Raw genomic sequence first — 26,868 nt, 5'->3', positions numbered from 1 at the left:
TTATAACAAATCTTCAATTTATTTGAAGCAATTCAGTTTCAAAAACTTTAAGTTACAGCAGTCACAGAAAAAAAACAGGAACAGTCAGAAACAATAAAAGAATAATCAGGAGTACTGCAAATTTTTTTGTTTGTTTTAACACTGTCATGGCTTTATTCAAAACACAGTTGCACAAAAGTATTAACTTCAAAGTTTTAAAGGAGATTCTTGAGGAACTTAACACACTATATACATACTGCCATACAAAGAGCATTAAAATAGGACCGAAAACTTCTACAAAATATAAAACCCACCCTTACTTATTTGCATGAAAATACCACCCACAAAGCTAAGTAAGTCTTAAAAGTTACCTGGAGGCTCTAAGTGTTGTTTTCAAACCAAAGTACTCTAATTTTGATTGCACAGTAAGATGATTGATAAGAAAGTCAATATATAGATTTTATTTTAAAAATAAGTATTTTTGTAATCTGGCATAATATGTAATGAGAATTGTTAGAAACTAAAACAGGGCATTTCAATTTTTAAAAGCAGAAGAAAAATGTTAGTCTTTTGGAGATTCCGATCCCCTCACTACACTTATTCCAAGTGTTTTATTTCAGTCAGTTTTGCAGTTTTTTTAGTTTCTCCACAAGTAACATCATAATTTTTACGTTTAAACAAGTCACACATTTTACATTGTAGAAGCAGTAGCAGCAGTACTATACTCAGTATTTAAACGTGTCCCAGGTACAGAAGCATAACCTCAATCAATCTGCCGACACTAACTTTTTAAAAACTTACAAATACTCAAAACAAAGGGAAAAAAATTTAGATTGCCAGGTTTAAAAAGCCATTGCCTTGAACATTGAGCCGCCATAGCAAAAGGGGAGATATATTTGTCTATTCATTATATTTTATTTAGTAGCCATGTAAGGAAACAAACACTCACATCCCAAATATGTTTCTACTTTTTTTTTTTTTTTTTTTTTTTTTTGAGACGGAGTTTCGCTCTTGTTACCCAGGCTGGAATGCAATGGCGCGATCTCGGCTCACCGCAACCTCCGCCTCCTGGGCTCAGGCAATTCTCCTGCCTCAGCCTCCTAAGTAGCTGGGATTACAGGCACGCGCCACCACGCCCAGCTAGTTTTTGTATTTTTAGTAGAGACGGGGTTTCACCATGTTGACCAGGATGGTCTCGATCTCTCGATCTCGTGATCCACCCGCCTCGGCCTCCCAAAGTGCTGGGATTACAGGCTTGAGCCACCGCGCCCGGCGTTTCTACTTTTAATGGACATACACTTGAAAACAAATCTTAATTTTAATGTCAATTTAGTTTTAAATATTTTTCAACTGCCTAGTATATTCCAATTAAATGCTATTATCTGGTAATGCTTTAAAACTGTAGGAATTAAAGGTTCTACTCAGAAAAATTAGGAATACTTTGCAGAGTAGTATCCAAAACATTTCAGAAGCCAACTTTAAAATTTGACTTTAATGTTCAACAGGCAATTGTTCTGACTTTTGAGGAACACTAATACTGCTTCCAAAACCACCCCCTGCTTTTCTTTCTTCATCCTACTAATATAACCTTAGATGTTGTCAACCAAGAAACATTTATGGTAAGCAGAGCTTACCGCATAAAACTGTATTGATAATATATTCTTAGGTCAGAAAATAGTCAACTTCTTTCACTTCACTTATTTAAAACCCAGACAGGACAGAAAGGTAGTTGAGGTATAAGACTAAAGGTTTTCCTGGGTATTCACAAGTTTCCCAACTTTCTTTTGAGAGAGCAGGAAGGAAACGAAACAAGAAGGGAAGGTGATCATAAAGAAATTGCTAAGAAGAAAAAGAATGCACACCTAAAACAAAACAAAATAAACCACCATTGGCATGTCATGATTTGCAGCCTGATGAAAGGGCTCACCTGCATGTCTCTGGACTTCGTATAAGCGATTTTTTCCTTCAAAAATAAAATCAGTCCTTCAAAGATGAAATTATCAGTCACCACTAAATCCATGAACTATGTTACTGAACAGAACCTCCACAAAATCTGTGAACTATGTTGCTGAATACAACCTCTACTATTCTGCTTCTACTTTCCAAGTTACTTGCGACAAAAAAGCAACCAAACACTCTTACTCAAAAAAAAAGGTAACTGCCTTCAAACTAAAGATCCCTGGATCACCTCTAAAAAAATAACCAACTTACCACTCAAGAGACTATTGTCATTTCATATTACAGCAAACTGTAATTTCAGTTAATTTATAAATAAGGAATGAAATGCATCAAACTACACCTGTGTAAAAGTGATGTTTTAATTATGAGCTAAAAATGCCTAATACAGTAAGCTTGAATTTTAAAAATTAAGAGTCTAAATAAATTGCTAGGGAATTCCACAATGGTAGTTAGTGAAAATTTTTTCTCTACATACAATATGATCATTAACAGACTAGTTCTTATTTGGAATGATAAGGCAAAAATAGTAAAACCACACTTTTCCTATAAAAAGTTACACATTATCTTCTGTAGGGATAGCTATCGTACATGAAGAAACAAAGACGTGATCACTCCATTGCACACCCAGAAACGTTAGAGAATCTGGTCTTAGAATGATCTAGTCGTCTTCTTCCTCTCCATCATCTTCAGCATCTCGTTTCCTCTTCTCCCCTCGAAGACTTTCTTCTTCTGAAACAGTGGAAGGAAAAATGTAAAAGGCTTCATTCTAACAAATGAGCATTGGTTCCATTACAAAGTTTTGAATCTTAGTGAAAAGTTAATGGCGGGGCCTAGCGCGGTGGCTCACACCTGTAATCCCAGCACTTTGAGAGGCCAGGCAGGCGGATGGATCACTTCAGCCCTGGCTAAAAAGGTGAAACCCCACCTCTACTAAAAATACAAAAACTTAGCTGGGTGTGGTGGTAGGCGCCTGTAATCCCAGGTAGGTGCCTGTAATTACTCGAGAGGCTCAGGCGGGAGAATTACATGAACTCAGGAAGCGGTCGGCAGAGGTTGCAGTGAGCCAAGATCACGCCACTGCACTCCAGCCTGAGAAACAGAGCAAAACTTTGTCTCAAAAAAAAAAAAAAAAAAAAAAAAAAAAAAGGTTAATGGCAGAAGAAAATTGGCCAGGCGCAGTGGCTCACGCCTGTAATCCCAGCACTTTGGGAGGCCAAAACGGGCAGATCACTTGAGGTCAGGAGTTGGGAGACCAGGCCGGCCAACAGGATGAAACCCCCCATCTCTACTAAAAATACAAAAATTAGTGGGACGTGGTGGCAGGCGCCAGCAGTCCCTACTACTTGAGAGGCTGGGGCAGGAGAATCGCTTGAACCCGGGAGGTGGAGGTTGCAGTGAGCCAAGATTGTGCCACTGCACTCCAGTATGGGTGACAGAAAGAGACTGTCTCAAAAGAGAGAGGGAGGATAGGAAGAAGGGACCAACGGAGGAAGGAAGGAACTTATACTTCCAGTTTCCTCTCTGAATTTTTTAAAATTTGAGTAGGTTGAAAACAGACTTGGAAATCCATAAATAATTACAGTTTGCTATGCACCCTTGTGGCCATATCATGAAGTACAGATTAAGAAACTAGGGGCTTGACATCAACGCAATTGTTAGTAAACTTTAAAAATTATTTTGAGGCTCAGCGGGGCACAGTGGCTCATGCCTGTAATCCCAACACTGGGAGGCCGAGGCGAGGAGATCACAAGGGCAGAAGATCAAGACCATCCTGGCTAACATAGTGAAACCCATCTCTACTAAAAATACAAAAAATTAACCCGACACCGTGGCATGCGCCTGTAATCCCAGCTACTCGTGAGGCTGAGGCAGGAGAATCGCTTGAACCCGGCAGGCCGAGGTTGCAGAGAGTGGGGATCATGGCACTACACTCCAACCTGGATGACACAGCGAGACTCCGTCTCAAAAAAAAAAAAAAAAAAATTATTTTGAGGCTGGGTGCAGTGGCTCACATCTATAATCTAAGCACTTTGGGAGGCCAAGGCAAGAGGATCAGTTGGGCCCAGGAGGTCAAGACCAGCCTGGGCAACAGCAAGACCCCGTCTATACAATAAATAAAAATATTAGCAAGGTGAAGTTGTGCACACCTGTAGTCTCAGCTACTTTGGAAGAGGCTGAGGTGGGAGGATAGCTTAAGCCTTAGAGGTCAAGCCGGGTGCGGTGGCTCAAGCCTGTAATCCCAGCACTTTGGGAGGCCGAGGAGGGTGGATCACGAGGTCAAGAGATCGAGACCAACCTGGTCAACATGGTGAAACCCCGTCTCTACTAAAAAAAAATACAAAGAATGAGCTGGGCATGGTGGCACGTGCCTGTAATCCCAGCTACTAGGGAGGCTGAGGCAGAAGAATTGCTTGAACACAGGAGGCGGAGGTTGCGGTGAGCCGAGATCGCGCCATTGCACTCCAGCCTGGGTAACAAGAGCGAAACTCCGTCTCAAAAAAAAAAAAAAAAAAGCCTTAGAGATCGAGGCTGCAGTGAGCACTGCACTCACTGCTGACAGAGACCCTGTCTCAAAACAGTAAAATAAAATAAAAATATTGGTTGGCCATGGTGGTTCACATCTATAATCTGAGCACTTTGGGAGCCCAGGGTGGACAGATCGCTTGAACCCAGAATTCAAGACAGCCTGGGCAATATGGAGAACTCCATCTGTGATGGTGTGTCCCTGTAGTCCCAGCTACTTGGGAGGCTGAGATGAAGGGGGATCACCTGAGCCCAAGGAGATTGAGGTTGCAGTAAGCCGTGCACTCCAGCCTGGGCAAAAGAGTGAAACCTATTTCAGATTTAAAAAAAAAAAAAAAAAAAGGGCTGGGCGCGGTGGCTCAAGCTTGTAATCCCAGCACTTTGGGAGGCCGAGGCGGGTGGATCACAAGGTCAAGAGATCGAGACCATCCTGGTCAACAAGGTGAAACCCCCTCTCTACTAAAAACACAAAAAGTTAGCTGGGCATGGTGGCGCGTGCCTGTTAATCCCAGCTACTCAGGAGGCTGAGGCAGGAGAATTGCCTGAACCCAGGAGACGGAGGCTGCGATGAGCCGAGATCGCGCCATTGCACTCCAGCCTGGGTAACAAGAGCGAAACTCCGTCTCAAAAAAAAAAAAGGCTGGGCACAGTGGCTCATGCTAGTAATCCCAGCACTTCGAAAGACTGAGGCAGGTGGATCTCTTGAGGCCAGGAGTTCAAGACCACCCTGGCCAACATGGCAAAACCCCATCTCTACTAAAAATACAAAAACAAACAAACAAACAAAAAATCAGCCAGGAATGGTGGCAGGCACCTATAATCCCCGCTACTTGGGAAGCTGAGGCAAGAGAATCACTTGAATCCAGGAGGTGAAGGTTGCAGTCAGTGGAGATTGTGCCACTGCGTTTCAAAAAATAATAATACATTTTTTTGAAAGGCCTAGAAAGCAAATCTAAAAAGGGCATTAATTATCCAGAGTTCAACTGCTCCTCTCTTACAAATAAGCTTTACTCTCTCCAAAATGAGGCTCTGTGAAAATAATAAATTGAGCTCAAGGTTCCATTCATCCCTTCATTTCTGTCTTTAAAATAAATGTTATAAGCTGTTTATTTTTAATGGAATTAATGAGTGCTCTAAGACAATTACTCTTAAAACAAAAAAACTTTTATAACTTTGAAGGTACTCTATGATAAAGCAAAATCAAAGGGATCAGTAAAAATCTACATTATACACTCATTCTTTAAAGTGTATGATAAATGAACTGTATGAAAAATAACTATGTCGGCCGGACGCGGTGGCTCAAGCCTGTAATCCCAGCACTTTGGGAGGCCGAGGCGGGTGGGTCACGAGGTCGAGAGATCGAGACCATCCTGGTCAACATGGTGAAACCCCGTCTCTGCTAAAAATACAAAAAAGTAGCTGGGCATGGTGGCGCGTGCCTGTAATCCCAGCTACTCAGGAGGCTGAGGCAGGAGAATTGCCTGAACCCGGGAGGCGGAGGTTGCGGTGAGCCGAGATCGCGCCATTGCACTCCAGCCTGGGTAACAAGAGCGAAACTCCGTCTCAAAAAAAAAAAAAAAAAAAAGAAGAAAAATAACTATGTCCTTAATTTTAGAATTTGTTTATGGCTAATGTAACTCACCTTCTTCTTCCTCTTCTTCTCCTTCTTCAACATAGTCATCATCATCTTCTTCATCCTTGAAATTCAAATATTCAGTTTGAGAATTAAAAAATATAACAGATTTTTCACTCTTGTAATATAGTCCAGTAAGAGCAAATAAACTATGGTTATTCTGTGTTTTGACAACCTCTGCCATTCTTTTTCTTTTTCTTTTTCTTTTTTTTTTAATTTTTAAAAAAATATATACATGGGGTTTCACCATGATGGCCAGGTTGGTCTTGACTCCTGACCTCAGGTGATCCACCCACCTGGGCCTCCCAAAGTACTAGGATTACAGGCGTGAGCCACCACGCCCGGCCAACCTCTGCCATTCTTATAAAGGTCTTTTTAAAAACCTAACTGAATCTCCAGGTTTTTTTCTTTTTTTCTTCTTTTAGTGTCTTTCAAGTATAGCTTTTTCCCCTAGGCCTTTTTTTTTTTGAGACGGAGTCTCACTGCTGTCACCCAAGCTGGAGTATCGTGTCATGATCTGGGCTCACCCACTGCAGTCCTGCAGCCTCTGCCTCCCAGGTTCTAGCAATTCTCCTGCCTCAGCCTCCTAAGTACCTGGGATTACAGGTGTGAGCCACCACACCTGGCTAATTTTTGTATTTTTAGTAGAGACAGGGCTTCACCATGTCGGCCAGGCTGGTCTTGAACACCTTATCTCAGGTGATCTGCCTGCCTTGACTCCCAAAGTGCTAGGATTACAGGCATGAGCCACCATGCTGGGCCAAGTCTTTTTGTTTGTTTGTTTAATTTTTATGAGTAGATAGTAGGTATATGTATTTACGGGGTATGAGATCTTTTGATACGGGCACAAAAGGTATAGTAATCACATCAGTATAAATGGGGAACCCAGCATTTCTTGTATCTCCAGTTTCTTTTTTTTTTTTTTTTTTTTTTGAGACGGAGTTTTGCTCGTTACCCAGGCTGGAGTGCAATGGTGCAATCTCGGCTCACTGCAACCTCCGCCTCCCGGGTTCAGGCAATTCTCCTGCCTCAGCCTCCTGAGTAGCTGGGATTACAGGCACGTGCCACCATGCCCAGCTAATTTTTTGTATTTTTAGTAGAGACGGGGTTTCACCATGTTGACCAGGATGGTCTCGATCTCTTGACCTCGTGATCCACCCGCCTCGGCCTCCCAAAGTGCTGGGATTACAGGCGTGAGCCACCGCGCCCGGCCCATCTCCAGTTTCTTTATGAAAATAAGTTATGCTTTAAACTAGCATTCTTCAAAAGAACTTTCTCCAGCAAAGGAAACGTTTTATATATCTGTGTTGTATAATACAGTAGCAATAGCCACACTTAGCTACTGAGCATTTGAAATGTAACCAATGCAAATGAGAAACTGAAATTTTTATTTTATTTAATGTTAATCAATTTTGAATAGCCACATATGTCTACTAGCCACCATAATGGACAGAGCAACTTTTGACTATTTTAAAAACAGGATCTTCTATTTTACAGACCAAAGTAGTAATAATCTGAATCCCAGACTCAATTTAGTTATAAACATTTAGTATTAACTTTATCTATGTATGTGTTGAACAAGTCTCTATCTCTCTGGACCTCAGTTTTCCAATCAATAAAAGTATTCATCTAGAAAGACTGATAATAAATTCCTTACACATCTAAAAGTCTACACAGCAAAATAGCAAATGTCAATTACAAATCATGATAAACCTTGATCTGCAACTCTTGTGAAACATACTGTTCTAGATAGCTAAGATTTATTTTATTTATTTTATTTTTTTTTTGAGACGGAGTTTCGCTCTTGTTACCCAGGCTGGAGTGCAATGGCGCGATCTCGGCTCACCGCAACCTCCGCCTCCTGGGTTCAGGCAATTCTCCTGCCTCAGCCTCCTGAGTAGCTGGGATTACAGGCACGTGCCACCATGCCCAGCTAATTTTTTGTAGTTTTAGTAGAGACGGGGTTTCACCATGTTGACCAGGATGGTCTCGATCTCTCGACCACCTGATCCACCCGCCTCGGCCTCCCAAAGTGCTGGGATTACAGGCTTGAGCCACCGCGCCCCGCCGATAGCTAAGATTTAAACATTGCCTTGAAGCATCATAAGCACTTTTTTTAAACTCTTGCCAGTTGGAATATACATCTCTAAAGTGCACTGTATACACGTCTACCATTTTATGCTGAACCTTTTTCTTGAATAATCATGGTCCTCACTTTGATCATGAACATTATAACAATTTATATATGCTGATTCCCTCAGAGCATATTCATATATGCAGGATGGTTTTATTCTTTTGAAAAAGACTATGGCCTCCATTTTCAGTTGTTTCTTTTCCTAGTTTTTGCCTTCTCTTTTACTACCAGTTACTATTTCAATTATAGAATAAGAAAAAAGATCAACAAGCTTATCAGAGAATTGAATTTTTTTTTTTTTTTTTTTTTTTTGAGACAGTTTCGCTCTTGTTACCCAGGCTGGAGTGCAATGGCGCGATCTCGGCTCACCGCAACCTCCGCCTCCCAGGTTCAGGCAATTCTCCTGCCTCAGCCTCCTGAGTAGCTGGGATTACAGGCACGCTCCACCATGCCCAGCTAATTTTTTGTATTTTTAGTAGAGACGGGGTTTCACCATGTTGACCAGGATGGTCTCGATCTCTCGACCTCGTGATCCACCCGCCTCGGCCTCCCAAAGTGCTGGGATTACAGGCTTGAGCCACCGCGCCCGGCCAATTTTTTAAAAAAGGTTTAACTTGAACATTCTCCTACAAATAAGATATCTTGTTATTTATATTGGCAGCTCAGAGGCCTTTTATACTTACTGTCTTGTTCCTGGCTATGTTCCAAATGGCTGTATTCCAAACAGATGAAGTGCTACGTCTTTTAAAAAAATGAACCACTGAGCACAGTGGCTCACGCCTGTAATCCCATCACTTTGGGAGGCTGAGGCGGGTGGATCACCAGGTCAAGAGATCAAGACCATCCCAGCTGACATGGTGAAACCCCGTCTCTACTAAAAATACAAATAGTAGCTGGGCACGGTGGCATGCACCTGTAGTCCCAGCTACTCGAGAGGCTGAAGCATGAGAACTGCTTGAACTCGGGAGGTGGAGGTTGCAGTGAGCCGTGATAGTACCACTGCACTCCAGCCTGGCACCTGGTGACAAAGTGAGACTCTCTCTCTCTCAAAAAAAAAAAAAAACAACAACAGTGAACCAGCCAGGTGCAGTGGCTCATGCCTGTAAACCCAGCACTTTGGGAGGCTGAGACAGGCAGATCACCTGAGGTCAGGAGTTCGAGACCAGCCTGGCCAACATAGTGAAACCCCATCTCTACTAAAAATACAAAAATTAGCCAGATATGGTAGTGGGTAACTCCCATCTCATTTGAAAAGAAATCCTGTAATTCCAGCCACTCAGGAGGCTGAGACAGAAGAATTGCTTGAACCCAGGAGGCAGAGGTTGCAGTGAAGCCAAGATTACGCCACTGCACTGCAGCCTGAGTGACCAAGTGAGACTCTATCTCAAAAAAAAAAATAAACCAATCTAGGTCTGCTTTCCAATGCCACAAAAGTTTACTGGTCTTCAAAACGGCTCTAACAATCGAAAAATGCCAAGAACCAATGTAGTTAGAAAAAACTTAGACAAATCTCTTTTTTCACGGTATTCACCCCCCTTTATGTCTAGAAATATTAAACAGAATCTATTTTTCCAACATTTAGCTAGAAGTCCATGAGAAACTAAACTGCATGATTATTTTTTTAATGGGGAGTCTCACTGTCACTCCCACCTCCACTTTTAATTAAAAACACTATACATGCATAAAGTCCTTCTCTATACATATTAAACCCTTGCATCTGAAGAACAGCTGAAATAGGAAGAAATAAGAAGACTCGGCTGGGTGTGGAGGCTCATACATTTAATCCCAACACTTTGGGAAATCGAGATGGGAGGCCAAAGTTGAAGACCAGTCTGGTCAACATAGCGAGACTCCCATCTCATTTGAAAAAGAAAAAAAATTTTTTTTTTTTGAGATGGAGTTTCACTCTTGTTACCCAGGCTGGAGTGCAATGGCGCGATCTCGGCTCACCGCAACCTCCACTGCCTCCTGGGTTCAGGCAATTCTCCTGCCTCAGTCTCCTGAGTAGCTGGGATTACAGGCACGTGCCACCATGCCCAGCTAATTTTTTATATTTTTAGTAGAGACGGGGTTTCACCAAGTTGACCAGGATGGTCTCGACCTCTTGACCTTGTGATCCACCCGCCTCAGCCTCCCAAAGTGCTGGGATTACAGGCATGAGCCACCAGGTCTGGCCCCAACTCTTCTTCTTTATTTTAAAAGACAGGGTTTCACCATGTTGGCCAGGCTGGTCTTGAACTCCCAACCTCAGGTGATCTGCCCGCCTTGGCCTCCAAAGTGCTTCGATTACAGGCATGAGCCACCACGTCCGGCCTCATCTCTTCTTTTTTTAATAAACAAATTCAGCAACAAAAGCCACATTCAATCTTCCCCTTGCCCCCACTTTTTTTTCTTCTTCAGTATAGTCTGCAGTTTTTCCTGATTTTCATTGTGGTCCTTTTTATGCTCTTTGTTATCTCATCTGTTCCTTTTGCTCCTTATAGCTTACTGGTATTCGGGTATGGAGATGCTTTATAATGTTTCAACTGACAGTTACAAGAATGACTTCTGATACAAGAATTATGCAGTTGGCCGGGAGCAGTGGCTCATGTCTGTAATTCCAGCACTTTGGGAGGCTGAGGTGGGCAGATACCTCAGGTCGGGAGTTTAAGACCAGCTTGACCAACATTGAGAAACCCTGTCTCTACTAAACATACAAAATTAGCCAGGTGTGATGGCACATGCCTAGAATTTCAGCTACTTGGATGGCTGAGGCAGGAGAATTGCTTGAGCCCAGGAGGCAGGGGTTGCAGTGAGCAGAGATCGCACCACTACACTCCAGCCCAGGCGACAGTGCAAGACTCCGTCTCAAAAAAATAAAATAAAATAGGCCAGGTGGTGGCTCATGTCTGTAATCCGTGCACTTTGGGAGACCAAGGTAGGTAGATCACAAGGTCAAGAGATCGAGACCATCCTGGCCAACATGGTGAAACCCCATCTCTACTAAAAAAATACAAAAATTAGCTGGGAGTGGTGGCAAGCGCCTGTAGTTCCAGCGACTCGGGAGGCTCAGGCAAGAGAATCGCTTGAACCCAGGAGACGGAGACTGCAGTGAGCCAAAATTGTGCCACTGTACTCCAGCCTGGCGACAGAGCGAGATTCCATCTCAAAACTAAATAAATATTAAAAAATAAAAAAAGGATATTTAAATATTAATAATTTTTAAAACACTTGAAATATTAATCGCATTACTTGATAATTTAGAAAAGCCCCAGGTTAAAAAGCAAATTTCTCTAAATCTTGTTTTAAACAAAATATGATTAATTCATTCATGTTTTTGAGCCTCCTTTATTTAAAAAAATACACTAGATCATATCTCTCAATGTAAGCTCAGCTTTCACTAGACACTTGCTCAGTAGAGACTATAGTCTTCTTTTTATTAGTAGGAAATAAAATGTTGTCTCGTTTGTGCTATAAGTGGTATAAGGGAACCATAATTCCCAATCCTCCTAAAGCCTTCCGTTTCCTTTTGTTTTGTTGAGACAGAGTCTCACTCTGTTGCCCAGGCTGGAGTGCAGTGGTGCAATCTCAGCTCACTGCAACCTCTGCCTCCGGGTGCAAGCGATTGTCCTGCCTCAGCCTCCCAAGTAGCTGGCATTACAGGCATGAGCCACCATGCCTGGCTAATTTTTTGTATTTTTAGTAGAGATAGGGGTCTGGTCTCAGCACGTTGGCCAACCTGGTCTCAAACTCCTGACCTTAGGTGATCCACTCGCCTTGGCCACCCAAAGTGCTGCAATTACAGGTGTGAACGACTGTACCCAGCCTTTTTTTTTTTTTAAAGAGAGAGGGTCTCACTCTGTCACCCAGGCTAAAGTACAGTTGTAAGATTACAGCTTACTGTAGCCTCAACCTCACAGGCTGAAGCAGTCCTCACACCTCAGCCTCCTTAGTAGCTAGGACTACAGGCCCAAGCCACCACACCTGGCTCATTTTTGTATTTTTTATAGAGATGGGGTTTTGTCATGTTGCCCAGGCTGGTCTTGAATTCCTGGCCTCAATTAATCCTCCCACCTCAACCTCCCAGTGTTGGGATTACAGGCATAAGCCATTGTGCCTACACCCACCCTCACCTCCATTTTTAATGAACTACACTATACATATACACAAAGTTCTTCTCAGCTGGGCGCAGTGGCTCATGCCCTGAATCCCAGCACTCTGGGAAGCCAAGGCAAGCGATCACTTGAGGTCAGGAGTCTGAGACCAGACCCGGCAACATGATGAAGCCCCCATCTCTACAAAAAATAGAAAAATTAGGCCGGGCGCGGTAGCTCAAGCCTGTAATCCCAGCACTTTGGGAGGCCGAGGCGGGTGGATCACGAGGTCGAGAGATCGAGACCATCCTGGTCAACATGGTGAAACCCCGTCTCTACTAAAGAAAAATACAAAAAACTAGCTGGGCGTGGTGGTGCATGCCTGTAATCCCAGCTACTTAGGAGGCTGAGGCAGGAGAATTGCCTGAACCCAGGAGGCGGAGGTTGCGGTGAGCCGAGATCGCGCCATTGCACTCCAGCCTGGGTAACAAGAGCGAAACTCCGTCTCAAAAAAAAAAAAAAAAAAATAGAAAAATTAGGCCGGGCGCGGTGGCTCAAGCCTGTAATTCCAGCACTTTGGGAGGCCGAGGCGGGTGGATCACGAGGTCGAGAGATCGAGACCATCCTGGTCAACATGGTGAAACCCCGTCTCTTCTAAAAATACAAAACATTAGCTGGGCATGGTGGCGCGTGCCTGTAATCCCAGCTACTCAGGAGGCTGAGGCAGGAGAATTGCCTGAACCCGGGCGGCGGAGGTTGCGGTGAGCTGAGATCGCGCCATTGCACTCCAGCCTGGGTAACAAGAACGAAACTCCGTCCCCACAAAAAAAAAAAAAAAAAAAAAAAGAAAAATTAGCCAGGTGTGGTGGCACATGCATGGAGTCTCAGCTACTAAGGAGGCTGAGCTGTGAGGACTGTTTGAGTGCAGGAGGCAGAGGTTGGAGTGAGCCCAGATCATGCCACTGCACTCCAGCCTGGGCAACACAGCAAAATCTTGTCTCCAAAAAAAAAAAAAAAAAAAAGTCCTTTTTTATAAATATTAATCCTTTATCTCTGAAAAATAGCTGAAACAGGAAGAAGTAAAAAGACTCAAATAAAGAAATAGTTAATCGAATATACTTTTTTATTTCCTTCTAATGTCTTTCAAAATCTCAATAGTCTCTGAAGCTTCTCCTGTCACTTACCTTCTAAAACAAGACTTCTTTTCTTTTTTTTAAGAGACAAGATCTCGCTATGTTGGCCAGGTTAGTCTTGAACTCTTGGCCTCAAGCAATCCTCCCACCTCGACCACCCAAAGAGCTAGGATTATAGGCGTGAGCCACCATGCCCAGCCTTAAACAGGGCTTCATTTTAAACATCCAAATTATCTCATCATGAATCAAAATTACAGGTCCCTAACAGCCCTACAATGACTTAATGTTTTATATATATATATATATATATATATATATATATATATATATATAAAATACACATGTGTATATAATACATATTGATCTATATATGTGTATATGTATATATGTGTGTATATATACATTTTTATATATATATAAATACATATATAAATATATATATAATATATATGTAAAAATATATATATAATACATATTTTTATCTTAAGGTTTTTACTCTGTACTTCACCATGTCATTTTTTGGTTAATATTTTCCAGTACTCAATGGAATGATAAACCTGAACATCTGCAGTTAGTTGAAGGTCATTTTTTTTTTTTTTGAGATGGGGTTTCGCTCTTGTTACCCAAACTGGAGTGCAATAGCGCAGTCTCAGCTCACTGCAACCTCTACCTCCCGGGTTGAAGCAATTCTCCTGCCTCAGCTTCCTGAGTAGCTAAGATTACAGACATGCGCCACCATGTCTGGCTAATTTTTTTTTTTTTTTTTGAGATGGAATTTCACTCTTATTGCCCAGGCTGGAGTGCAACGGCGGGATCTTGGCTCACTGCAACCTCCACCTCCCAAGTTCAAGCGATTCTCCTACCTCAGTCTCCCAAGTAGCTGGGATTACAGGAATGTGCCACCACACCCGGCTAATTTTTTGTATTTTTAGTAGAGGTGGGGTTTGTCCACGTGGGTCAGGCTGGTCTCGAACTCCCAGCCTCAGGTGATCAGCCCGCCTCAGCCTCACAAAGTGATGGGATTACAGGTGTGGACCAGTGAACGCAGCTAATTTTTTGCATTTTTAGTAGAAACGGGGTTTCACCATGTTAGCCAGGCTGGTCTTCAACTCCTGACCTCAGGTGATCCACCTGCCTTGGGCTCCCAGCATGCTGGGATTACAGCTGTGAGCCACCAAGCCCATTTTAAAATTACTTAACACTAGGCCGGGCACAGTGGCTCATGCCTGTAATCCCAGCACTTTGGGAGGCCGAGGCGGGCAGACCACCTGAGGTCAGGAGTCTCAGACCAGCCTAACCAAGAAAGAGAAACCCCATCTCTATGAAAAATACAAAAATTAGCTGGGTGTGGTGGCATATGCCTGTAGTCCCAGCAACTAGGGAGCCTCGGAGGCAGAGGTTGCAGTGACTCAAGAATTGTACCAGTGCATTCCAGCTTGGACATCAGAGTGAGACTCTGTGGCAGGGAAAAAAAAAAAAAGGAGGAGGAGGAAACAAATGGTAGAAATGAAGGGCTCTGTATGTCTTGTGGGCAACAGAGAAACCTTCAAGGGTTTCAAGAAGGCTAGTGGATAATCACATTTGCCTTCGACTAACCAGACAGCACTGTGGAGAATACTCCGAAGTGGTGATGCTGTATTCAGAGAGACTATTTAGAAAGCTGCCACAAAAGTATACACAAGAGATAATTAGGAGAAAGAAACAAGTTTCTTGAGTGCCTGTAATGTGCCAGGGTCTACATTCTATACATAGATTATCTTGTGTTTTGTTTTGTTTTGTTTTGAGATGGAGTCTCACTCTGTCTCCAGGCTGAAGCGCAGTGGTGCAATAACGGCTCACTGCAACCTCCGCTTCCTGAGTTGAAGCAATTCTCCTGCCTCAGCCTCCCAAGTAGCTGGGGTTACAGGCAACCGACACCATGCCTGGCTAATTTTTTTTTTTTCTTTTTTCTTTTTAGTAGAGATGGGGTTTCACCATGTTGGCTAGGCTGGTCTCAATCTCCTGACCTGGTGATCCACACACCTCAGCCTCCCAAAGTGCTGGGATTACAGTCGTGAGCTGCCACGCCCTGCGATTATCTTGTTAAATCCTTAATGCTATGAGGTTGATATGACCTGGTTTTTTGTTTGTTTCTTTTTTGAGACAGTCTTGCTCTATTGCCCAGGCTCGAGTGCAGTGGCATGATCTCAACTCACTGCAATCTCCATCTCCTGGGTTCAAGTGATCCTCAGGCCTCAGCCTCCTGAGTAGCTGGGACTACAGGTGTGTGCCATCATGTCTGGCTAATTTTTGCATTTTTAGTAGATACCTGTTTCCCTACCCATGCTGGCCAGGCTGGTCTCAAACTCCTGACCTGTGTGAGCCACCACGCCTGGCCTAATCTGCTCTATAGATGCAGAAACTGAGGTTCACAGACATTTGTCAAATGGTTCCATCATACCATGCCACTGAGGCTGTAACGGATTTGAAAGTTATCTGGGAGGTAAAATCAATAGGTGTTTACGATCATCTGGATATGGTCTGGAATGGAGGACAATGAGAAAAAAGACAGGTGGGTAGACATTTGCACACTCACAACCTAGAAACAATTCTCAGATTGCTACAAAAGATACTTTATATAGTACTTAGCTCTATGCCTAGAAATTGATTTTCAGTGCACGTAAATAGGGTGTATTCACCTGAATTTCTTCTTTCATTAAGTATGAGAGACCCACTTCCTCTTCTCCCTCTCCCAACTCTGAACCTGCTTCATCTTCATCTTCATCCTCATCCTCATCCTCATCCTCCTCTTCCTCCTCCTCTTCCTCATAACCTTCAGGTGGACCAGCTTCATTTTCCTCTTCCTCTTCGTCATCTTCGTCTCCATCTTTAAAAAATATTTTAAAGATGAGTAAATGACTGGGCAAATGTTTCTTCCTCATATGTTGATGCTTTTTATCTTTGCCCAGTCACTTCAAACTCTTAAGCCAATAGGTGGAGAGTAAGTCAGAGCGATACTTTTTTTTTTTTTTTTAAGATTTCTGTTTACAACATTCCTAGTTATTCCTATAAACCACATGTGAGAAATATGGTTTCAAATACTGGTATCCAATATATATATACTCATCAAAACATTACATGCACTAAAGTCTGTTTTACTTCTGTTTTACACTTCAAAACTTGCTTGTGAGATTTTGGGAAGGCTGCAGAGAAAAGGGGGTGCTTACATACTGTTGGTCAGAATGAAATTAGTTCAGCCACTGTGAAAAGCAGGTTGGGAATTTCTCAAATAACTAAAAATACAACTAGCATTTGACCCAGCAATCCCATTACTGGGTGTACACCCAAAGGAAAGTAAATCATTCCACCAAAAAAACACGTGCCCTGTATGTTCACCACAGCACTACTCACAATAGCAAAGACACAGAAATAACCGAGGTGCTCCTCAACGGTGGAATGGATAAAGAAAATGTAGAACATGGCCGGGCGCGGTGGCTCACGCCTGTAATCCCAGCACTTTGGGAGGCTGAGGCGGGTGGATCACGAGGTCAAGAGATCGAGACCATCCTGGTCAACATGGTGAAACCCCCGTCTCTACTAAAAATACAAAACATTAGCTGGGCATGGTGGCGCGTGCCTGTAATCCCAGCTACTCAGGAGGCTGAGGCAGGAGAATTGCCTGAGCCCAGGAGGCGGAGGTTGCGGTGAGCCGAGATCGCGCCATTGCACTCCGGCCTGGGTAACAAGAGCGAAACTCCGTCTCAAAAAAAAAAAGAAGAAAATGTAGAACATACACACCACGGAATACTACACAGCCATAAAGAAAGAATGAAATCATGTCCTTTGCAGCAATATAGATACAGCTGGGGGCCATTATCCTAAGTGAATTAATGCAGAAACAAAAAAACAAATACTGTATGTTCACACTTAGAAGCAGGAGTTAAACACTGGGGACACAGGGACATAAAGATGGGATCAGACATTGGAAACCTCAAGAGGGGAGGGAGGATGGCTGAAGAACTACTTATTAGGCACCACGTTCACTATTTGTGTGATAGGATCAGTAGAAGACCAAACCTCAGCATCATACAGTACACCCACAGAACAAATTTGCACATGTACCCCCTTAATCTAATCTTAAAATACACCTGCTTATCAATAACTTCATCATTTTATAACACTGTTCATCTATCAAATTTCTTTCTTCTTGTTTTTGAGACAGAGTCGCCCTCTGTCACCCAGCCTGGAGTGCAGTGGCATCAACTCAGCTCATTGCAACCTCCACCTCCCAGGTCCAAGTGATTCTCCTGCCTCAGCCTCCCAATTAGCTAGGACTACATGTGTGTGCCACCACGCCCAGCTAATTATTTGTATTTTTAGTAGAGACGGGGTTTCACCGTGTTTGCCAGGATGGTCTCGATCTCCTGACCTTGTGCTCCGCCTGTGTTGGCCTCTCAAAGTGCTAGGATTACAGGTGTGAGCCACCACTCCCAGCCAATCAAATTTCTTTCTTTTTTTTTTTTTTTTTGAGAGGGAGTTTCGCTCTTGTTACCCAGGCTGGAGTGCAATGGCGCGATCTCGGCTCACCGCAACCTCCGCCTCCTGGGTTCAGGCAATTATCCTGCCTCAGCCTCCTGAGTAGTTGGGATTACAGGCACGCGCCACCATGCCCAGCTGATTTTTTGCACTTTTAGTAGAGACGGGGTTTCACCATGTCGACCAGGATGGTCTCAATCTCTTGACCTCGTGATCCACCCGCCTCGGCCTCCCAAAGTGCTGGGATTACAGGCGTGAGCCACCGCGCCCGGCCAAATTTCTTTTTACAATAAAAAACTTTTCACTGGATAATTACAAGCAGTATTCCATTACAAACAGCTATTCTGTCATCTGATCTGTTAGTCACCCACTTAAATGTATACTCACAGTCTAATTCTAGAATATTTTTCATCACCTCAAAAAGAAATCCCATACCCATTGGCAGTCACCCTCCCATTTTCCTCTCCACCAGCACCAAGCAACCAATAATCTACTTTCTGTCTCTATAGATTTGCCTATTCTGAACCTTCTGCCTATTCTGAATCACATATAGATTTTTTTGTTTGTTTTGTTTTTGAGACGGAGTCTCGCTCTGTCACCCAGGCTAGAGTGCAGTGGCACGATCTCAGCTCACTGCAACCTCCACCTCCCGGGTTCAAGTAATTCTCCTGCCTCAGCCTCCCGTGAGCTTTCAGTATAAATGAAATCAAACTATGTCGCCTTTTGTGTCTCTCTTTTCACATAGCAGAACATCTTGAACGTTCATTCATGTAGCATGTATCAGTACTTCAGTACATCAGTAGCATGTATCAGTCATATTTATGGTGGAATAATACTGCACTGTATAAACCACACTTTTTTTTTTTTTTTTTTTTTTTTTTTTTGAGACAGAGTTTCACTCTTGTTACCCAGGCTGGAGTGCAATGGCACGATCTCGGCTCACGGCAACCTCCGCCTCCTGGGTTCAAGCAATTCTCCTGCCTCAGCCTCCTGAGTAGCTGGAATTACAGGCACGTGCCACCATGCCCAGCTAATTTTTTGTATTTTTAGTAGAGACGGGGTTTCATCATGTTGACCAGGATGGTCTCGATCTGTTGACCTCGTGATCCACCCGCCTCGGCCTCCCAAAGTGCTGGGATTACAGGCTTGAGCCACCGCGCCCGGCTAAACCACACTTTTTTAATCCATTCATCAGTTGATAGACACTTGGGTTGTTTCTGCTTTTTGGCTATTACAAGTGGTTCTTTTTTTTTAAAACATACTATTTAAGAGGTTGCCACTTTTACTGGGTGTACAACTTTCTACAGATATAAAATTTCACAGAGCTTCATGTTATAATAGTCATTAAATCCCTGAAACTATAGGAAATCTAAAAGAGGAAATATTGGCTAGAGCTATGAGTTAATTTTTTCTTGTCTTACTAATATCTTGTTGTGGGTTTTTTTTTCCCACACCTAAATTTCCAGGCCCAATCTAATTTGCACAGCTAGAGCAGACGCTACAATTATGACACAGTTATGAATATTAAAAATTATTACCCTCATCATCTTCCTCTTCAGAGTCTGGTGCTTCATTATCCTCCTGATCAAATCCATCTAAGTATGTGATTTGCTGCAGCAGTTCAAAAATACTTTCTCTATAATCTTCCAGGTTTGTGATCTCACAGTTAAACAGGTCAAGACTTTTCAAATTTTTAAGATTTTGCTGGAAAAGTAAAGTTAAAACTTACATTCAAGATTTAAAATACCATATAATTCTGGTGTTTTTTTTTTTTTTTTTTTTGAGATGGAGTCTAGCCCTGTCACCAGGCTGGAGTTCAGTGGCGCCATCTCAGCTCACTACAACCTCCAACTCCCGGATTCAAGCGATTCTCCTGCCTCAGCCTCCCAAGTAGCTGGGATTACAGGCACGCGCCACCACACCCAGCTACTTTTTACATTTTCAGTAGAGACGGGGTTTCACCGTGTTGGCCAGGATGGTGTCGATCTCCTGACCTCATGATCCACCCGCCTCGGCCTCCCAAAGTGCTAAGATTACGGGTGTGCGCCACCGTACCCAGCTGCATTCTTTCTTTTCAATTCATGATCCAGAAAATATATATTTGAAATTAAGAATGATTTTTGTATTTTTTAGAGTTTTATAATGAAGGGCTATTATTATCAAGCACAACCAGCTCACCTGGCTAATTTTTTTTTCTTTCTGTAGAGACAGGGTCTCACTACGTTGCCCAGGATGGTCTCAAACTGCTGGACTCAAGTGATCCTCCCACCTCTGCCTCCCAGAGTGCTGGGATTACAGACATAAACCACTGTGCCCAGCCTCCAATCTTTTTTAAAAATCAAAGCAATAAGTGTCACTTTTTCTTTTCCTTCCCTCATACCAAGAAAGAAGACGGTAAATAATAAAATAACTCAAAAAAAAATCAAGAAGGAAGGTAAAGGAATAAGAGGTTAAAAAAAAAAAATACAGGCCGGGCGCGGTGGCTCAAGCCTGTAATCCCAGCACTTTGGGAGGCCGAGGCGGGTGGATCACAAGGTCGAGAGATCGAGACCAACCTGGTCAACATGGTGAAACCCCGTCTCTACTAAAAATACTAAAAATTAGCTGGGCATGGTGGCGTGTGCCTGTAATCCCAGCTACTCAGGAGGCTGAGGCAGGAGAATTGCCTGAACCCAGGAGGCGGAGGTTGCAGTGAGCCGAGATCGTGCCATTGCACTCCAGCCTGGGTAACAAGAGCGAAACTCCGTCTCAAAAAAAAAAAAAAATACTGGAAATTTTAAAATCAGATAGTCAACTCCTTAAAGTTGATGGTTAAATTTTTCATTGATTTAAAAATTCGTCTGCATATTTTACTCTAAAGGAAAAGAAAGCAGTAACTGCCTAGATCGTAACATACAAAAAATTCAGAAGTTTCAAGAGTTAAATAGAAATTAGTAAGACACAAACAAATCTCAGAAAATTTAACCAAAAAAAAGCAAGTCCAGAGACAAAACCGTTCCACTTACCAGAGCTTCTACTGTACTGAGATCTTTTATTTTGTTTCCACTCAGATTGAGGTAGGTAAGATTTGGACATTTCTCTGCCAGGACTTCCAAGCCTCCAGAAATTATATTGTCACTAAGCTCCAACTATATATTCAACACAGGAAGAAAACAAAGAATAGTAAACGTAGTATATCAGAGTTGAGTTTTGTTTTGTTTTGTCTTGTTTTTTTTTTTTTTTTTTTTTTTTTTTTGAGGCGGAGTTTCACTCTTGTTACCCAGGCTGGAGTGCAATGGCGCGATCTCGGCTCACCGCAACCTCCGCCTCCTGGGTTCAGGCAATTCTCCTGCCTCAGCCACCTGAGTAGCTGGGATTACAGGCACACGCCACCACGCCCAGCTAATTTTTTGTATTTTTTTAGTAGAGACGGGGTTTCACCATGTTGACCAGGATGGTCTCGATCTGTTGACCTCGTGATCCACCCGCCTCGGCCTCCCGAAGTGCTGGGATTACAGGCTTGAGCCACCGCGCCCGGCCCAAGTTTTGTCTTGTTTTTGAGGCAGAGTCTCACTCTGTCGCCCAGGCTGGAGTGCGGTGATGCAGCCTCTACTCACTGCAATCTCCACCTCCTGGGTTCAAGCAATTCTCATGCCTCAGCCTCCCGAGTAGCTGGAATTACAGCTCCCGCCACCAGGCCCAGCTAATTTTTGTATTTTTAGTAGAGACAGGGTTTCATCAAGTTGGCCAGGCTAGTCTTGAACTCCTGACCTCAAGTAATCCACCTGACTCGGCCTCCCAAAGTGCTGGGATTACAGGTGTGAGCCACCAAGCCTGGCATATCAAAGATTTTTAAAGTATATCAATTTAAAGAAAAAAAAAAAAAGTTATTCTCTCTGGCTTCAAGAAATGATCACTACAGATCATTAATTTCCAAATTCCTATCTACATCTGCCAAATAATGTATTCGAACATCTACATAATGGGCTCCTAATCCAGCCTAGATTCTAGTTGTACTACATTTGGATGTCATGATGTGAGAAAAATATTTAATTAAATTAAAATTCATGTTATAAGGCAATTCCGCCATTAGATTTAAATTTCTAGGCTGGGCAGAGTGGCTCACACTTGTAATCCCAGCACTGTCGCAGGCCAAGGCAAGAGAATCACTTGCGCCAAGGAGTTCAAGACCAGTCTGGACAACATGGTGAAACCCTGTCACTATAAAAAACGCAAATATTAGCCAGGTGTGGTGGCACATGCCTGTAGTCTCAACTACTCAGGAGGCTGAGGTGGGAGGATGCTTGAGGCTGAGAGGCAGAGGTTCCAGTGAGCTGAGATCACACCACAGCACTCCAGCCTGGGGAGCAGAGTAAGACCTGTCTCAAAAATAAATGAATAAATAAGGCCGGGCACAGTGGCTCGCACCTGTAATCCCAGTACTTTGGGATGCCAAAGTGGGCGGATCACAAGGTCAGGAGTTCAAGACCAGCCTGGCCAACATGGTGAAACCCCATCTCTACTAAAAATACAAAAATTAGCCGGGTGTGGTGGTGGGTGCCTGTAATCCGAGCTACCTGGGAGGCTGAAGCAGGAGAACTGCTTGAACTTGGGAAATGGAGGTTGCAGTGAGTCAAGATTACACCACTGCACACCAGTCTGGGTGACAGAGTGAGACTCCATCTCGAATAAATAAAGGAATGAATGAATGAACGAATGAAAGCAGTATGAGTTGATACCCAAAATCCTATATAACTTTTTCTTATCTCTAGTAACTTAAAAACTTCTAATTAGCAAACAGAATGGTCATTCAATTGGGCCAAACACTAGACATAATAGCCATGGCTTTCAAATCATGATGCTTCATGTAAACGCCAACTTACTTTTCGAAGTTTATTTAAGCTGGGAAGCCGGGCCAGTGAACTTAGTTCCACATTAGCCATACTCAGAAATTCTAGTTCTTTAAAAGTATCATTCAGGCCTTCAATTTCCCCATTGACACACAGGCAATTATCAAGGACCAACTCTGTCACCTGTAAGAGGGAACACATTGATTAATGATTCTTTTGTTTGTAATCTTTTTAGCTATAGACTTGGGTCTTGACACTCTGGAAATCACCAATCGCCAGTTTGATTGCCCATTAGTTAAAACAAAACAAAACAAAACCCCATCAATCCCCTTACACAGAGTCTTTTCATTTCCCCCCAAAACTAATATACAATCTTAAGTCATCACTATAAGTAATCTTTTAAATTTCTTTTTTTGGGTTTTTTTTTTTTTTTTTTGAGACAGAGTCTCACACTGTCGCCCAGGCTGTAGTGCAATGGAGCGATTTCGGCTCACTGCAATCTCCACCTCCTGGGTTCAAGCGATTCTTCCTCAGCCTCCCAAGTAGCTGGGACTACAGGCGCGTGCCACCACGCCCAGCTAATTTTTTTTGCATTTTTAGTAGAGACGGGGTTTCACCATGTTGGCCAGGATGGTCTTGATCTTCTGACCTCGTGATCCACCTGCCTCTGCCTCCCAAAGTGCTGGGATTACAGGCATGAGCCACCGCGCCCGGCCATCTTTTAAATTTAAACTTGGACTAAAGTTCAAGACCTGCTTCAAATCACTGATGCATAAGAAACAAACTTTGAAGAAGTTCTCATGTGAAGCCTGTTCTGACCCTGACGAAGAGGACCCTCAACAACAGAGAATATATTTATGGAAGGAGGGGGCACCTAAGCTACCAGGAAAAGATTTAAGTGAGTTGCCCTAAAACCTACAAAGAGGGCCGGGTGCGATGGCTCACACCTGTAATCCCAGCACTTGAGGAGGTGGAGGCAGGTGGATCACTTGAGGTTAGGAGTTCAAGAAAAGGGCTGGCCCACATGGTGAAACCCCGTCTCTACTAAAAATACAAAAATCAGCTGGGCGTGATGGCGGGCACCTGTAATCCCAGGTATTCAGGAGGCTGAGGCAGGAGAATCGCTTGAACCCGGGCAGCAGAGGTTGCAGTAAGTCGAGGTCGCGCCACTGCACTCCAGCTTTGGCGACAGATCAAGACTGTATCTCACCAAAAAAAAAAAAAAAAAAGAAACTGTTTAATCACTTTTTTAGTTTAAACTCCCTTCTCTTTGGTTGATAAATGCCATCATAACTCAAAAAAAACCTCCTTACCCTTCATGAAGAAATGTTAGAAAGCTCCTCTGGGAACAGTCCAGAGGGTGTGATGTGTTCTCACGTCCTGGCCCAACAGTATCACCCAGAACAATACGTTCTTAACAAAATGTTACTTCTCCCTACCACTCGGGTGTAATAGCATTTCTGTGCACTTTTCCCCATCCCTGAGGAAGTGGCGCTGAATTCCCTATTAGGTAAGAGTTGTAGTAACAAACTTCCTGGTGGAGGCCTGAATGGACTTAATCTTTAACGGAAAGGCCGAAGATCGTAGTTCTCTATACCCAAGGCGAAAACTTGTTTGAGGTATCTGAGGGCTAAAATTTAGCAACAAGGAATGCCACCTTCGCTGTTAGAATGACGCTGACAAAATTATTTCTGTGGTCAGAGAGAGCATCTTGAGCTCCGTTTTGGAGAGGAGGAAACTATGGCCCAGAGGTCAAGAATGACTTGCCTAGGCTCACAGTTGGTTTGCGGCAGGTCTGAGGACTGGTTCAGTCTTCTGACTCCACTCCCTGTTTAGCCGAGGGGTGGGGGCTGCTCCATGTGGTGTCAGAAAACCAGTTCCTCCGCTTGTGTAAATCATTTCACCGCCCTGAGACTCCATCTGCTAATTTGGATTCTACAACACAATCTACCTTACAAGTAAGGAGGCAAGTAAATAAGAAACGGGAAACGTGCTTTGTAAACTGTCCATACAAATGTGAGAGACCGTTATTACAACAGAGCGGAAGAAGCTGAAAAAAGGCAACGTCCTGAACACCCCAAAACTGGCAAAGAAATCACTACAATCACTAAGTGAAAGAATCCTGGCGGGAGTGGGGGTGTCCAATTCTCCAACCACCCAAGCCACCCAACAGTATTCTCAACGTGTGCTTCTGAGAGACAGCTTTTAAAGTTTCTTTTCTTCCTGAAGCCTCTAACAAGAAGCTCTAGAAACAAGTTCTCTCCAGGATGACCCTGACAGTAAGCAACTGTATCCCCTCCCTGGCACCTGCCAATTTCAGGAAAACAGGGACCTAAAAATAAAATAAAATAAAAATTTTTTTAAAGTCTGAGTTCCCACTCCGCACGCCGGACGCGAAAGCTCAGACCTTGCTCATCTTCTCCACGGGGCTGCACAGACAGCACCCCAGTTCTATCCTATCGATCGGTCGGTCCAGCTCTAGACGACTCCCTCGTATTCCAATTCTAGAGCCGATTTCAGCCAGCCTGCTGCTTTCCTCCGCGAGCCGCCCCGCCGGCCACCCGCCCCGCTCTCGCGACCTGCCGCTCCGGCTGACGGGAAACCCCACACGGGGCGGAGACTCCCCAAGGGAAAAAGGGGTCGCCTCCCAGCTCGCGCTGCCCTCCCGCGCTCGCCCCGGGTAGCTGAGGCCCAGGAGGCAACCGCGAAAACGAGGCGGAAACGCCTCCCGCCCGACCCCAGAAAAGTTGACCGCGACCCCGCCTCGCGTGGCCCCTCCCAACCCCGTCTCTTTAACTAAGGCGACGGCGGCGAGAGCGCATCATTTTCGTTTCGCCGAACCCATCTTTAAAGCACGAAACGACCACGTCCCTTTAGGCTGAGTTTGGGGAAACCGTCTCCAGGGATCAATTTCAGAGTTGCGGCCACGCGACGTGCCAAATACCGTTGCATGGCGGGGGAAGAAGCGGACTGCGCCTCCCGTCCCCTCCCCACCTCCGGTCACTGCGACGAGTCCCCGAACTCGCCCGCGGTCGGAGAACCTGCCGCTGACCCAGATTCCGCCGGGCGGAGGGCGGCGGGCGGCGCGCGCGGCTTCCCCGAGGAGTGGGCGCCGCCGGAGCAGACCGCGCGCGGACCCCGCCGGCGCCCCCAGCCCGCCCCCGGCGCGGCGTCGGACGCCCGGGGCCTCGAGGCCGGCGGAGCCCACCCCCAAAAAAGATGAGTTGGCCGCACTGCAGAAAAGTTGGACCAACTTCTCAGGCGCCGAGGGCTGCGGCAGGGGCCGAGTGGGACTGGGGGTGCGCCCACGCCGCCGGCCCCCGGGAGGAGGGACGCCGGAGCCGAGCGGCGGAGCGCCCCCACCAGCCCGCTTCCCGCCCCCACGAGGCCCGGACGCCCGACTCGATGAAAGCCGAAAGGAGCTAAGCCCCCGTGCACACACAAAAACGCCCCTAGAAACTTCAACCCTTCGCCATTTTAAGTAGAAGATTTTAATGATTTAAAACTTAAAATTGGACATTTCCCCAACCCTAGCCCCGGGGGGTGGGGGCTCACTTACTCCTCCATCCCCGCACATCCACCGGGACCACCGGCAACCCGATCCTCCGAACACAGGACTGATGGGGAAGGGGTGGGGGCTGAGTCATCTCACCTCCTCCGGGGCTCTGTTCCTTAACTCCAGGTTAATCTTCTTCTTCATCTCCATGTCCTCCTCTTGCTCTTCGGCCACTACTCTCCTTCCTTTCCCTTTCCTGCCTTTCCCACCACCCCCAACCCACAATTTTTAAGATTCAGAAATGAATGAAAAGGAACGCAAATATAAACGCCCACTACCACCAGATAGGTGTGGGGGAGAAAGAAGAGAATAGCAAATGGAGTCCAAGAGTTGGGACTCTAACTCGGCTGCCCCCACCTCCTTGTCCACACACCAGCGCGCGCACACACACGCACGCACGCGCGCACACACAGACACACACACACACACATACACACAGCCCCGCAGTTCCTTCCCCTTCAATGGCTGCTCAGAGACTGAGCCTCCATGACACGGCACCGCCAACCCCCTGGCCTACACTCCACCCACCTCCCA

At 44.5% G+C, this 26,868-nt stretch overlaps 1 protein-coding gene across 2 annotated transcripts; it reads right to left on the bottom strand.

The window, feature by feature from the left end:
- On the bottom strand, positions 1-26,835 carry ANP32E (acidic nuclear phosphoprotein 32 family member E). Of its 2 annotated transcripts, none has more exons than XM_074390176.1 (7): positions 26,431-26,835; positions 22,812-22,961; positions 20,955-21,077; positions 19,488-19,653; positions 16,113-16,300; positions 6,104-6,158; positions 1-2,667 (listed from the first exon to the last, which is right to left on the bottom strand). In XM_074390176.1, the coding sequence occupies exons 1-7, from the start codon at positions 26,482-26,484 to the stop codon at positions 2,597-2,599; spliced, it is 807 nt and encodes a 268-aa protein (XP_074246277.1). In that variant the 5' UTR covers positions 26,485-26,835; the 3' UTR covers positions 1-2,596. The 2 variants fall into 2 exon arrangements, with proteins under 2 accessions (XP_074246277.1, XP_074246278.1); XM_074390177.1 differs by lacking the exon at positions 26,431-26,835 and adding an exon at positions 25,186-25,338.
- Positions 26,836-26,868: the final 33 nt, after the last annotated feature.

This window comes from Saimiri boliviensis, chromosome 19 (genome assembly GCF_048565385.1).
Source record: "Saimiri boliviensis isolate mSaiBol1 chromosome 19, mSaiBol1.pri, whole genome shotgun sequence".
NCBI classification, from domain to species: domain Eukaryota; kingdom Metazoa; phylum Chordata; class Mammalia; order Primates; family Cebidae; genus Saimiri; species Saimiri boliviensis.
The sequence above is the reverse complement of the archived record's forward strand: the minus strand, read 5'-3'. Positions and strand labels throughout refer to the sequence as shown.

Bases quoted from the DNA above. Each gene is read 5' to 3' on its own strand.
- ANP32E (XM_074390176.1), bottom strand. From the start codon at position 26,484: ATGGAGATGAAGAAGAAGATTAACCTGGAGTTAAGGAACAGAGCCCCG. The intron at 21,078-22,811 runs GTAAGTTGGCGT...TTGAATATATAG, and splicing joins GCTTAAATAAACTTCGAAAA to TTGGAGCTTAGTGACAATAT. The intron at 6,159-16,112 runs GTGAATACACCC...TTGAATTTCAAG, and splicing joins TAATGAAAGAAGAAATTCAG to GATGAAGAAGATGATGATGA.